Here is a 14,148-nt window from a genome sequence, read left to right as displayed (position 1 = left end):
ATAAAAAATGAATAGAATATTTATATTATATAAAAAATGACTACAACAATTTCGGCAGATAGCGGCGGAAATTTTGCTGCGGTTTTATAAAACCACCGCAAAACGGCAACCTGCGGCACATATAGCGGCGGTTATTGGTTGGGGCTGCAATCAGAACCACATTTAGCGGCGATTTTTCACAAACCGCTGCTATATTTCAATCAGGCTTGCATTTAGCGGCGTCTTTTCGAAAACCGCCGCTATATATACTGTAAGGTGAGTTATTGTTTTATATTTTGTGGCGGTTTTGTTTAAACCGCCGCAAAATGCGTATTACCACATATCGCAATGTTTTCTTTAGTAATAACCATCTGGGTATAATCTAGTTAAGTAAACACTACTATCTTAAGATACATATGTTTAAATATATGTTACTTAAACTCGTAACACTTTTTCTACATTCGTTTTACGTAAAAAAAATTCACAAGTTAAATAAGCTATATATGTTAACTCATGTGAACAAATTTATCAATAAGATTTTCTTGTTTACTTTATTGGCATTTAAAATTTATAAAAAATATTTATAATTATTTTTTTATAATTGAATATACTTTTTATTGAATTCATTATGGATATTATTAAATGTACTCTTTATTGTACTCTTTATATACGCTTGGATTATATATAAATAGATGTAAATTAATTCGATCTACTATGGTCCAAAATTAATTCGGAGCAGACCCATTTGATTTAATTGTGCATTTTACCCAATATATAAGGTGCCTATAATAACTATGATCAGATATATAAAGTATACAACAAAAATTTGTGTGGCAATCAAATGTGTTCATATGATATATATAATTATTAGCACTATATATATCGAAGAGACATTTGGCTTGGTAGTAACATGACATTGTTAAATAACTATGAACGGAAATACTAAAATTTGGCGGCGGTTTAGAACCGCCGCAAAATAAATGCTGTTTTCGTTTATTTGCTATTTAAAAACCACTGACCAAAATAGCGGTGGTTCTACAACCGCCGCAAAATCAATTAACTGATTTGCAGCGGTTGTGCCAGCGGTTTTCCAAAATTGCCGCAAAATCAAATCTCCACCCCCTAATAGGCAACGCTTGTAGAATCGCTGGAATTTCGTTTTACGACGGTTAAAAACCGCCGCAAATTCCTAAATAAACCGCCGCTATTTGGCGTGTCTCTTGTAGTGATATATATATATAATAAGAGTATTTTGTCATTTTTTTTGATTTATTAATTTTTCGGCCAAATCAATTTATCTAATCTAATTTTAATAAAAATAACACGATTTAATTAATTATATATATTGAATTTTAATTATTAATAAATATATTTAAAAAAATATTTTAAACGTATTTATTTGAGTGACTCTAATAATAAAGTTCTCACAATAAAAAAAACAGCCTTTTTTTATTGTTGTTTTGAATTACTCTAATTTTTTAGATTGAGTTAAGGCGTGGATTTTCATGCAAAACAAAAAGCAACGATGTAAGTAACTAAGCACTTTTATACTAAAGTTTTCTAACGTGATTGCCAACGTAAGAGTTCATTTAATATCAACTTGGCTTGTGCCGTGTGGCTGAAGCACATTCATGATTCAACAAAATTAATTACGAGAAAGATATCTTTTAGTTAATTAATTAATTAATACAAACACATTCATTTTCGTAATATATGGTTGAAAATCTAATCCACCCTCCATCGTTGGTTGAAAATTTTTGTACCCCGTGTCATCATTCTTTGCTTCTTAGTTCTTACTATACTTAGTACCTCCTTCAATTGTTTCGAAAATGTCTCAACTCTTGTTAGATATATACCTTACGAGAAATAATTCATATAATATCAAATTTTTTAAGATTAAAAATTCTAAAATTTAATTTTTGTTATCTTTTTATTCTAAATAAAAGAAATAACATTTTAGCACAAATAAAAAAAATAGACATGTGGATAATATTATTCATCACGTCTCATATATAAAGAAGTGTATTATTAATTAAGTATATAACGATTGATATGCATCTATATATCTAAATAACCATAGGAAGCTCCTAATAATCACAAAAGGACTAGCCACCTATGATGACTCATTCTATGCAGCATCTTGTAATAAGGGAATTTACAATTATTATGTGGAATAAGTTTGTCTAAAAATAATTATGAATCAGCATGCTTTCGTTGAGTTGACTTGGATAAATGATCAACTTAAATTTTACTGTATTTTGTTTTATTTGTAGATTAACTTTAAATGCATAAAAAGTACAATAATTGTTTACATGTTATCATAGTTATACTTTTGGTAAACAACTTAATTAAGTTATTTTAAAAAAATAATTTAAATAATAAATACTTATATTAAAAATAATTTATAGTAAACACACACAAAAAATAGGGCAATTTACATAAATAAAATAATTAAAGAAAAACGTTACGCAAATATAATATTAATAAATTTCAGACGTAAATGCAATAAATACAATAACCAGATGCAAATAATCTGCTATACCCTCTGGCGGATTACGTTGAGAGCATGCATAACATAAACCGCTACACCCTATAGCGGTTTATGACCAAATTTACATAAATATATTTTTCACTTTTTCTTTCTTAAATTATAATATTTTGTAACGTATTTTGATGTCGTCTATATTATTTTTTTTAAGCTTATAATGTATATGATTTTTTATCTATTCAAATTAAAAAAAAAATAACTTGACATGTTTAAATTTATAAGTATTCAATTGTATTTCATTATATTTTTTTCTTCATTTTTTTTACGTTTCTTTTATACTTTGTTAATTAATTAAAAAATATATAAATTTTAAATATATTAATTTTAGGATATATTAATAGGTCTCGTACGAGCTACTACTAGTGGAATAGAGTTAATCCTAATAAAAAAATCTAATTATCATTGAATTAAGATAGTAAAGCTTAACTCTATTCCACTGGTAGTAGCTCGTACAAGACCTATTAATATATCCTAAAATTAATATATCTAAAATTTATATATTTTTTAATTAATTAACGAAGTATAAAAGAAAAGTAAAAAAAAGTGAAGAAAAAATATAATGGAGTACAATTGAATACTTATAAATTTAAACATGTCAAGTTATTTTTTTTTTAAATTTGAATAGATAAAAAATCATATACATTATAAGCTTAAGGAAAATAGTATGGACGACATCAAAATTAGTTACAAAATATTATAATTTAAGAAAGAAAAAGTGAAAAACATATCATTATTGGTAATAAAAAATACTGAAACATAAAAGAGAAAATTTAAAAAATTAAAATATAGCAATCATGAAAACTTTGAGTATGTAAAATTATATTAGTCGTACTACTTATTGCAAATGACGATTACATTTTGTATCAATTCGTTTATTTTGCTACATTGGTTGTTACTATTACACAGGTTTATATAATAAGTCACTCTCCTCATAATCCGCTACAGGATGTAGCGGATTATGCTTTCACAAAATTTGGTCATAAACGCTACATGGTGTAGCGGTTTATGTTATGCATGCTCTCAACGTAATCCACAAGAGGGTATAGCGGATTACGTGCATCTGAGTTCTGCTCAGGGTGTAGCGAATTACATACAATTACATTTGTTGTATTTGTGTCTGAAGTTTGTCAATATTATATTTGTGTAACGTTTTCCTTCAATCATTTTATTTATGTAAATTACTCCGAAAAATACGATATAAACACTAGCTTATAGCATTGCTGCATAGCCGGATAAAATTATGTATAATTATATATATGGTGGTGTGGCATCTCAAGGTTCCCGTTACATTCTATATGAATGTGGTTGGGATAAAAATGAGATATAAATGTAGAGACATAAAGATATTAGAATTTTTTTTTTACTTAAAGATATTAGAATATATTTAGGTTTATAGATAGATATAAGATAATAATTTTAATTAATACAACATATATATTTGGTCTTGTCAACTTGTGTTGGATGGATATTGTAACTGCATTTGTATTATCCTTGACATACGAAACACGTTATTTAGAAACAATATTTAGTTAATAAAAATAATTTATAATGTTTATCCTATTTTTAAATTGGTCACCACCACTAATATCAAGTTACTCAAGTATCAACATTTTTTTTTCAAAAGTTGATAAACATTTGACTTTTAACCCTACTTAATGCAAACTAAACTCAATCACCTTGACTCAAAAGTTAAAAAAAAAAACTAACCAGCAAATAAGAAACTCAAAAAGAAAAAAAAAAGGAAAAAACTAAATAAGATGTGCCTCAAGAAGCGCATCAGAATGTTTCCTTCCTTTCATGGGCTTCAATCAAAAGATCACGAGGGATTATATCAAATGACTCCACATAGTCAAAATAGTCGGTAAGCCAAAAAGTATCGGTTTTTGAATTTCGCCATATACATGCAATAATTCATTAATTAGCGATAAACGCCATATACATGCAATAATTCATTAATTAGCGATAAACTCTTAAATGGAGTTCAGATCCGTGGCGAATTAGTACTTGCCTTCCTGAATGGGAGTTACTTTGAAAAAAAAAAGTCACAAAAAAGTAGTAGTTAAGTACATTAATTTGCTATTTTTCAAAGCAAGAACCTTGATTATATCTTAAACCCCCTTTTCCTCCCCATTAATTTTATATGTGTGTGTACGAAACAAACTAAATTTCATCTTTTAATTATAGTAATTTTTATTATTATTGTGTTTTTGATACATTAAAAAGAAGTATATTAAGAGTGTCCATATGATTTCGGTTGATAGAAGGCACCGAGCTTATCTTTCTGTATTTGCTGATATTATTTACATCAAACATTTTTCCCCATACGTCAACCACAGTTAAGTTTGAAATAAACTTTGTATAATATTTATTACCCAAATAGAAGAGACATCGGAATCAAAGTGCAGCGATTCAAAGTAAATATCATAACATACAAGAGGGTAATAACATGCATGACATGGTTGCACCCTACTTTGATTTAATTTCGTCTAAAGCCAAAGCAAGAGAAGTACTAGTACACACACATACACTACATACATTAATAAATAATAATCTCTTATATATTATATTAAGCAACCAAAATGTATTACATAATCTTTTTTCTTGTTAAAACAAAATCTTTCCCTTCAAAATGAATCAAATTCTTCTAAAGTGAAGAGTTTGATAATGTAAAATAATGAGAAATTAATCATTATTGAATTTGTTATTCCTTTCATTTGTAAATTCCAATCTTAATTTAAAAGTGATTAATTTTCATTTTATTACTTTACCAATCTCTTAGAATATCTAAATTGGTCCAGAAAATATGAATAAATATGTATGTTACGACACCAATTCCCAAGCAATAACCTTATAACCAGTACCATAAATGAAATGCCTTGTCACTTTTTCATTAAGGACTCTAATGTTACTATCTCTTTATACAAATACAGAGACAGGGGTACAGTCACTTGAGTATATTCATAATCCATCGTCGCCTATGCTATGTTCGCACTACATTAGCAATAAATATCCAAAGAACTTTATGCAAAACTTACATGACCTGTGAACGTAACTGTGAACCTTTTCCTCTTTTTTTTTTCATTTTTTATTTTCCTGAAGCACCCCAGTTTTCCCGAGAAAAATAAATATAACTCATACAAAGATATATCTGATGGCCTCATTTCATTACATTGAAAAATAAAAGCACCAGAAACCGGCATCCTGGTTAGTGACTCATCAGTATTTAGGGGCCATACCTAGTGATTAGAGCTTGCATTGGCATCTTCTAAGCTTCGCCTTCTCTTTTTCCCCTCTCCATGCCTTGACCGCCGAGGTGCCTCATCCTCGCTTTCACTATCATCGTTCCTGAAGGTGTTGACAGCATACTGATCATCCTGCTGTGCTTTGTATCCTTGCATGTCTTCATCAGGTCCACCACTTTGACTCATCATATCCTGATTCTTGCCCTGCTCTAATCCTGAACCAAATTTATCATTCCGATCATTAATTCTTTGATCCCTCTTTACAAGTCGGTTGTTATTTTGAGGTGGAGGTGGAGGCGGTGGAAACATCGGAGGCATATTAACTGGCCTACTGGCTCTTGGAGGATTTGCACCCATCCCCCCCATAAAGGGAGGACGTGCAGGATTCATCATCATCCCAAATCCACCACCTGGAAACATCCCAGGTTGGGAAGGTCGCCCACGGAACATCATGGCTGCAGGGGGTCCTGCAAAATCACCAGAGAACCTAGGACCATATGGAGGAAAACCACGAGGGCCCACACCAAAAAGATCGGGCATACCGAAGCCATCAGGTCCAACAGGCCCATATGATAATCCATCACCCATCATTACTGGGTTAAAACCTGGCATTCCAGGCATAGGTCTGGCTCCGCGTGCAAGAGGCATGTGAGGCGGCCACATCATGCCTCTGCCCCTACCTCTGCCTTGAACAGCTGGCCCAACAACATGACCAAAGCTCTCCTCCTCTTCATCACTTTCTTCCTCTTCCTCTTCTTCGTTGTCTTCAAATGGGACAATATCCGGATTCTCTCCTCCATTGTCTGGATTCACTCCCTTTGCCTTCTCTTCTTCTCGTTTAGACTCTGCTGCAATTGAGATAGCCTGGAATAATGACAAAGAAAATTTATATAAATCCAATACCCAAAGTATTGCAGTTCAACAGAGCAACCAATGTTCCCTAAATCCATCTATTAAAATAGCCTAGTTTTAATAGATAATTGGTACAAAAGTAATAAAATATTGTGAAGCTTAAGCTGTTAATTTAACATGTTTGAGACCTGGCTGATTTTTTACCCCAACATAACTGGGACCCAACACAAGCTATATGTCGATTAGTAAAATGATAACATGAAGCGTTGAATATATGATACTCAGACACATTAAACAAGAAGTCTAGTACAGTGCTCTATGAAAGAAGGGAGATGGTATCTCATATTTGTTATTTAAAGGATATGTATGGGTGGCAAAGATCTAAACTGGGGAAATGCAAACAAAAAGTTTCTTGTGAGGATAGGTATTCACCCAAGGTCAACTTTTTTATTGCAATATGTATGTTACGTTGGTATTGAGAAAATATTAAAAAGGAACATATAACTGATGTATCCATGCATACTTTATGTTTGATGACTAGGAGCTAATTATTATCCTAAGTTGTAAAAAATATTGCTATTATGGGTGCACTGAAGAGAACTAACTGATGGTGCAAATCATGTCTTCTCAACATATTTTAAATTAGGTTGGATAACATTATTGATATGGCCTAACAATCCTGTCTGATAGTTTCTTAGAAGGAAGTTACATTATAAGTCAAAACCGAAATTTAATTAAATGCAAAGTGTTCCTAGTCATAAAAGGCAAGACTATGGCTCAAAGGAAAACATACCATAAGCTCACTATCTGGCTCAAGATAAAGCAAGGATGCCAACTGCTCACCGATGGAGGGTTCCAGCTCCTGACAATCTCTACTTATCTGCAATTACATGAACAGAATGTTTCCTAATTATACTCCAATATGGCAGAATAAATATCTAACTTAATGCCTAAACAATAAAATTAGTTTCAAAATCAGCATGCATATGCAATATGTAGCTAGAATCAAGAATATGTTTCTTCATTACTGAGATGTCTGATTTCACTGACACCAACTGACAACTTTAATCGTATATATATCAACTCTATCATATTGAAATGCCTAGCAGTTAAACCTAACCATTCCCTAGTGCTCATAAATGGTGAAAGATTGCACCATCGTTAAATGTTATGTTTGTGCAGGATTTCCTAATAGAAATTATCACCACAAGAATTGGAGTAGAGAACAATTATTAGCCATGAAAAGAAAGGAATAATTAAAAGTGTAGACAGAGAGTAAGGCAAATTGATCATAAAGTTTTGAAAAGGTAACATCATTAGCTAAATGGATCCAGCCTTTCCCATATTCAAGAAACTCGTGACTCCAAAATACAACATTCTCATTAGAGAAATCACTCCAATTAAAATGTGTAGCAAGAAAAAAACTCTGTTCAGCTCAAATTCAGATCATAGAAGTTGGGGGAGGGGGGGTTAAAAAATTACCTTCACTGGTAAATTTTCATTGTATGGATTCCTCAAATGGCGAGTTTTGTGGAATGACAGTTCACATAACTGCAGACAAGAATGGCAATTTAACAGATTACTGAATGTACCAAAAAATCTGGATATCATTACCAATTTCCAATGATGGTTCATGAACAAGTTCAGCCCAGACACAGAAGTAAAAATATATATAACTGAGAAAACTTGCATTGATTACATGTCGATTTAGTCAATGAATATTTATTTAGACATTGATTTGATCCTTACATTGATGTTAATTATATCATAAAAAAACAAATTCTGGTGAAAAAACTTTGTATTACTAATTAGATGTTCCACAAATAATTCAAGAACCAGTTATTTTAGCATCTATCAGATAAATATCCCATCAAAGTTGCTATAAGAACTTTTATACCTTTAACCATTTAACAGAGAAATTCCGTCCATAATGTGCAGTTCCATGAGCATATTTCCAGTTTCCCCCAGCAACAGAACCACCAATTCTGGAGGTCATCTTTGCACAACCCTGCAAAAATATAGACAAATTCAGATTCGGCGGCTTGGTCACACCAAGAAAACAGAGGCAAAGGTTCTTTCCATATGGGTAAAATGTTTTCTAGTCCTCAATTCATAAAGCTACATATGTAAAGAGTTTACTGGTTGCATTTCATTCATTAATGAATGCAGATTTCAAAACTAGATATCTGCTCCTCTTGTCAAATTAAATCATCAGGAAAAACCAATTGGGTTGATGCATTTCACCCTATAGTAAGCCACTGAAAACCAACTTATACTGATTTCTTTCTTTACCATCATTATAAGCATATAGAATCTTATGCAACAATTCAAGAAGGTGCTGGATGCTTGCATCTGTCAATTGAACAACAAATATATCCTTGGCCTAAATCCATAAATTTGAACAAAAATACTCAAGCTGGATGCAAAGCAAGAAACATACCTGGAAATGGCGAGTTCGGTTGACTGAGAAAATCAGTATAACATTTTCCACAGAATCAAAAGCCTCATTTAGTTTTGACTCGTTGCTCCTTTGTGTTGCCCATACTCCTTGTTGTACTGATAACTCCAAATTTTCACGATTGCAACTTTTAACAATAAAATACCTAAGGTTTTTGCGGAGACGTAGATCAGTTTATTTCATGTAGGTTAGAGAATAGAGATGAATCTGAAGCAACAATTTTCACAGGAAAATTTATTTGAAAATGAACCTCTCATTAAGAAAACATGCAATATTATCATATCTGGTATAGGCAGTGGGCACATTACTAGAATAATATGACAGATACCAGTTCTTGTTTTAGCCTCAAACTTTGTGTCATAGCTTGATAATGATTAAAGAAAATATATGATAATGACCTTAAAGAGAATTATACTGTGTAAGAAGTTTTCTAGTCATCAATTCATAAACTTTGTTGATGGGTTCCCCCTTTTTGTATGCCAGTCTTATTTTTCGTGTAAGCCCTCCCTTAATTTAAAGAATGCATCAATTTTATTATTCAATGTCATTAATGGTAAAAAAATAAATTACATCAAGGATATTTCTGAACAGCCAATAACATAGGGCATGTAATATATATAGACAGCAACAGGGACAGCAGTAAAGTTGGGAAGAAAATACTAGTATACTACACAAAGTATATGCTGGCATAATCTCTCCCAAACGGTAATTCAAGTTATATACCTAGTCTATCATTTATCTGACTGTAAGAATACTAATAATTTTCCGTAGCACAATTGAGAACTACTAGACTCTGAACACACCTAGATATTCCTTGAGGTAAAGGAGTTGCAGTTTTATTCGCCTGATTGGGCTGACCACTAGCAACATTTTGCACTTGGCTTTGATTGACTGGCTGCTGAGCCTGTTGAACTTGTTGCTGCTGGACATTACCCGACTCTGCTTGTAATGGTTTTCCAGCAACAGCTTGGTTTGTAGAATTATTTCCTTGAGGAAATTGAGATTTTTCAGCTTGTTGATTATAGTTTGAACCCCTTTGTTGGAAAAACTTGTTAGATGCATTGTAGTTGTAAGAATATAAATGCTGGATCTTTTGAAGGACCTCATCAACAGAAGGTGGAGGTCCAGCAGATTTTGCATGTCTGTATCGGCAATCAGGCCCATTAGGACAAAATCCTAACTTGTACCTGCAGATGCAGAAATATCAAAATCACATTCACATAACATTAAGCAGATATTTTAAAGCCAAACAAACAAGGACCTGCTTATAGAAGACTGGGGGAAAAATAAATGAATGAATAGTTGAATACAACAGGAGGATGCCATATCCTTCTGAGCAAAAAAGAGAAAAAGAGAATGGGATACATAACCAAGCCCATCAAACAAATAATCCCTCCAATTCCTTTGAATATCCAACGGAACCCCCAATAGAATTCCAGATCATCGTAATTATGCCAAGTATCAATAAAAATAAAGCTGAATTCCTAGAAAAAGTTCACTTCCCTAAATGAAATGTAACAAGGTCCAAATTACTGCAGACATTGGACACAACTTGACAGAATCTTACCCACATTTCTTCTCCCCAACCCCAGAAATGAGTCATGAAGCTCCTCCAACTGTTACGGATAGAAAAACCCGCTGCTCAGAAAATGTGTCAAGGGGGATCATTCCAAAGTTCAAGCAGCTAGGATGCAATGCAGAATGAAAAATAGCATTTCAAACTGGAAGAAATATATTTTTTTATATATAGAAAAAGAAAAACCATGTATCTTGCACATTAAGTATTTTCCAAGACTCTATTGAAATGATCAGTCTGAACTAAACTTAAAAGATAGAAAAAAAATATTTGTATCATTGACAATACTAACAACTTGCTCTATACATGGTAAGCAGCTATTCTAAGCTCTAGTCTCTACTTATGAGTTATGACCATGGCAAGAGGTGAAGACAGTTTCTAATTCATGACTTTATGGACAGAAAAAGAATCTACTAAATGATAAAAGCAAACCTAACAAGGTTCTAATCTCAACTAACACTGAATCCAGTCTACTATAGACAAAGAAGTTTATGGTTTAATATCTATCAAGTATTCATGAATGATTTCAGTATATCATTGACTTCCTTGTTTCTCATTCACTAGAAATATTTATCGCAAAGGCTTTTTTAAGTACAAAAGTGTTCAATAATATTTAGATAGCCTGTAAGCATAGATTAAAACCTGCATCAGAAGATCCAGCAACAGATATACAACTTTTTCAGGAAATTAAATTATAATTAAACTAGGAATGGCCAAGGTCAGCTTGTGATCCAATTGTAGAGAAGATGGCAAGTAGACAGAAAAACAATAATCAGATGTCACTTACCAAGCCAACCAAGCAGCTTCAAGGACCAAATATGATCATAAAATATTTCAATGGTTATGATCATTTACAAGTACCCCTAAAATGGCAGGAAAATTATCATTCCACCATGCAGAATCTCTGAAAACTAAAATTATTATTCTTTTTTTTTTTTTCTTTTTACGTGGTTTACTTTATTATGTTTTTCAGACATCAAACTTTACGTAGCTCTAGTCAATATGATGTGAGACACAGCCTTTGGTTGGTCTGTCTTCACTTAAAAATTTCTCCTCCTCCTCCTTCCCATTCAAACTCTTCAGACCCCTTCTACTCTCCATATATAAGTTGCATCAAAACCCCATTAATATGACCATACTTAATAAACATGAAAATTAAAGAAATATAAACTTGAACTCGGAAGTAAGAACTGAAGCAAAACACAGTAAGGTCTAAAATCTAATATCTTAACAAGTATAACACAAGACAGCCAAACAATTGTTCACAACAGAAACAATCAATGAAAAGCTGGAAAAACAAAGCTGTATATGATCATAGCCCTAAAAAGCTAAACCTTAACAGCAAGGAATCCCCCTCACCTCAAAACCATTAACCTTGGCACCACCGGTCCAATTAACAAACCCCACCACTCTTCAAAAACCTCTCACAATCAAAACAACAAACAGTTCAAAAACACAAACTACACTAACTACAACTACCGCGTTCTATACAATACACATACACAAATTCTGCCAAAAATAAAACAGTAAAAACGAACTGAGAATAAATCGCATCACATACATGTTACACTCCTTGATATCTTCGTTGGTGTGCTTGTACACGCAATCCTGCTCGCGGCACTCACCGTACAGCCGAAAGAACCGGCACACCGGCATCCTCGCCTTGTCGTACTGATGCAAGAACCCGCACGCGTCTCCCTTCATACACAAGCTCCTTAGCCAGTGCCGGCACACTGTCTGCCGGAAGCTCCGCCTCCCGGGCACATTCCCGGCAGCTCCGGGGTCTCCAGCAGTGGGCGCAGCTGCGGCAGCGCCATTGGGAACCGCGGCTGCAGCGGCCGCCGCGGTTGGATCGTTTTGATTGGAGAGAAGTCCGGCGGAGGGTGCGGAGACGGTGGCGGCAGCGGGGGGAGCAGCGTCGAGGCCGCCCTCGAAATCGAAGCTGAGGACTCCCTCGGAATCCTCCATTTGGAAATTAGGTGTTAGGGTTTTGCAAAATGGGAAATTAGGGTTTTGAAAGGGATTGATGCATTCAAAGAGGGTTGAAACGAAGAAGGAATGAGGCAGCTATTGAGCTGAGGAGGGACACTCGTTACTCTAGTTTAACAAAAGCGACGCAGTCTCACGCGAAGAGAGGTAGACGCTGACGCACTTGTTTTCCGCTTTTTTGTTTTCGCCTGCCAATGTATATTGGTCTTTCTATCTTTTTAAAAAAAAAATCAATAAATTAATTAGGAGTTAATACTCAAATTAAAGGTCATTCATTCTTTAAATTAGTCTTCAAATAATTTTTTTAGTCATATTAGTTATAAAATAGGATAATGACGTGTCACGTTAAGTACTACGTGGTGGCATGATGACGTACCACGTGTCACAAGATGATTGGTTGACATGTCAGGTTAGTGCCACGTATCACTTGACATGTAAAAAAAATCAAAGAATTTTATTTTAATACGAAGCATATCTATTTATATAATGTACTAGTGCGGAGTAGCTTGTGTTATGCATAGGTATAATGTTTTCTATTTTATTTTATCTCATTGATTTGTGAAATTAAAGAAAAAATTATATAATTCATCTCAAACATATGAAAAACACAAAAAATTATTATGATCTTTGCACGTATTACGCTTAAGAAGCAATTTGTTTAGCATAATAATAATAATTAAGCAACAAATTTTCAATATTTTGTAAAGTTTGGAATTGAAGTAAAATTTGTGCATCTTATTGAATTTTGACTCTAAGTATCACTACCATTACATCCTACATATAAGTAATACCGTAATGGAAAAAAAAAGATGTAGTAGAAAAAAAATAGTGGTATAACTTTGTTTAGGTTAACAAATACATATATTTCAATTTTGAGTGTGTGTGTGTATATATATATATATTCCAGCAAAATGTAATAATGTAAGAAAAAAGGTTTTAGAATAAAAAAGAATAAGAGAGATTTTGAGAAGAATTAAAGGAGAGAGATCATTTTATTGAAAAAAAATTTAAGAAAAAAAGATACAATTATTAATTTTTTATTTGTCAATTACATTTTTATTAAAATTAGTAGTATCAAAAAATATTTTAAATTTAATATTATGAAGAAAAAAAAAATATATAAGGACTAGTTTGATTAATTTTTAAAATTTTAGGGATGAAAATGACTTACGTTTGGACTTTCAAGGACTATTTTGATTATAAAATTTTTTTATATGTCAAGTGACGCCACGTGTCACTGACTTGACACGTCAACCAATCATCTTCTGACACGTCATCATCCAACTGATGGAATGACTAATTTGACTTATATTTTATCTTTCAGGGACTAATATGACTAAAAAAATCATTTGAGGACTAATTTAAAGAATAAGTGATCTTTCAGGGACGAATTTGAGTATTAACCCTTAGTAGCCATAATTATGTGATTATGACATTATGTCCCCCCTTTGTTTTTAAGATTGAAAATCTAAAACAACCAAATAAACAAAGAAAATAAAGTCTT

At 32.6% G+C, this 14,148-nt stretch overlaps 1 protein-coding gene across 1 annotated transcript; it reads right to left on the bottom strand.

Moving 5' to 3' along the window:
• LOC107638825 (30-kDa cleavage and polyadenylation specificity factor 30) lies at positions 5,386-12,850 on the bottom strand. The gene is made up of 7 exons (XM_016342223.2): positions 12,217-12,850; positions 9,883-10,266; positions 9,062-9,224; positions 8,519-8,629; positions 8,104-8,172; positions 7,415-7,501; positions 5,386-6,633 (listed from the first exon to the last, which is right to left on the bottom strand). The coding sequence occupies exons 1-7, from the start codon at positions 12,621-12,623 to the stop codon at positions 5,764-5,766; spliced, it is 2,091 nt and encodes a 696-aa protein (XP_016197709.1). The 5' UTR covers positions 12,624-12,850; the 3' UTR covers positions 5,386-5,763.

The sequence above is a fragment of the Arachis ipaensis genome, chromosome B04 (genome assembly GCF_000816755.2).
Source record: "Arachis ipaensis cultivar K30076 chromosome B04, Araip1.1, whole genome shotgun sequence".
Classification (NCBI taxonomy): Eukaryota; Viridiplantae; Streptophyta; class Magnoliopsida; order Fabales; family Fabaceae; genus Arachis; species Arachis ipaensis.
This window is presented reverse-complemented; position numbering and strand designations above follow the sequence as displayed.

Bases quoted from the DNA above. Each gene is read 5' to 3' on its own strand.
- LOC107638825 (XM_016342223.2), bottom strand. From the start codon at position 12,623: ATGGAGGATTCCGAGGGAGTCCTCAGCTTCGATTTCGAGGGCGGCCTC. The intron at 9,225-9,882 runs GTGTGTTCAGAG...CAAAAACCTTAG, and splicing joins TTACCTCAAGGAATATCTAG to GTATTTTATTGTTAAAAGTT. The intron at 8,173-8,518 runs GTATAAAAGTTC...TCTTGTCTGCAG, and splicing joins TCTCTGTTAAATGGTTAAAG to TTATGTGAACTGTCATTCCA.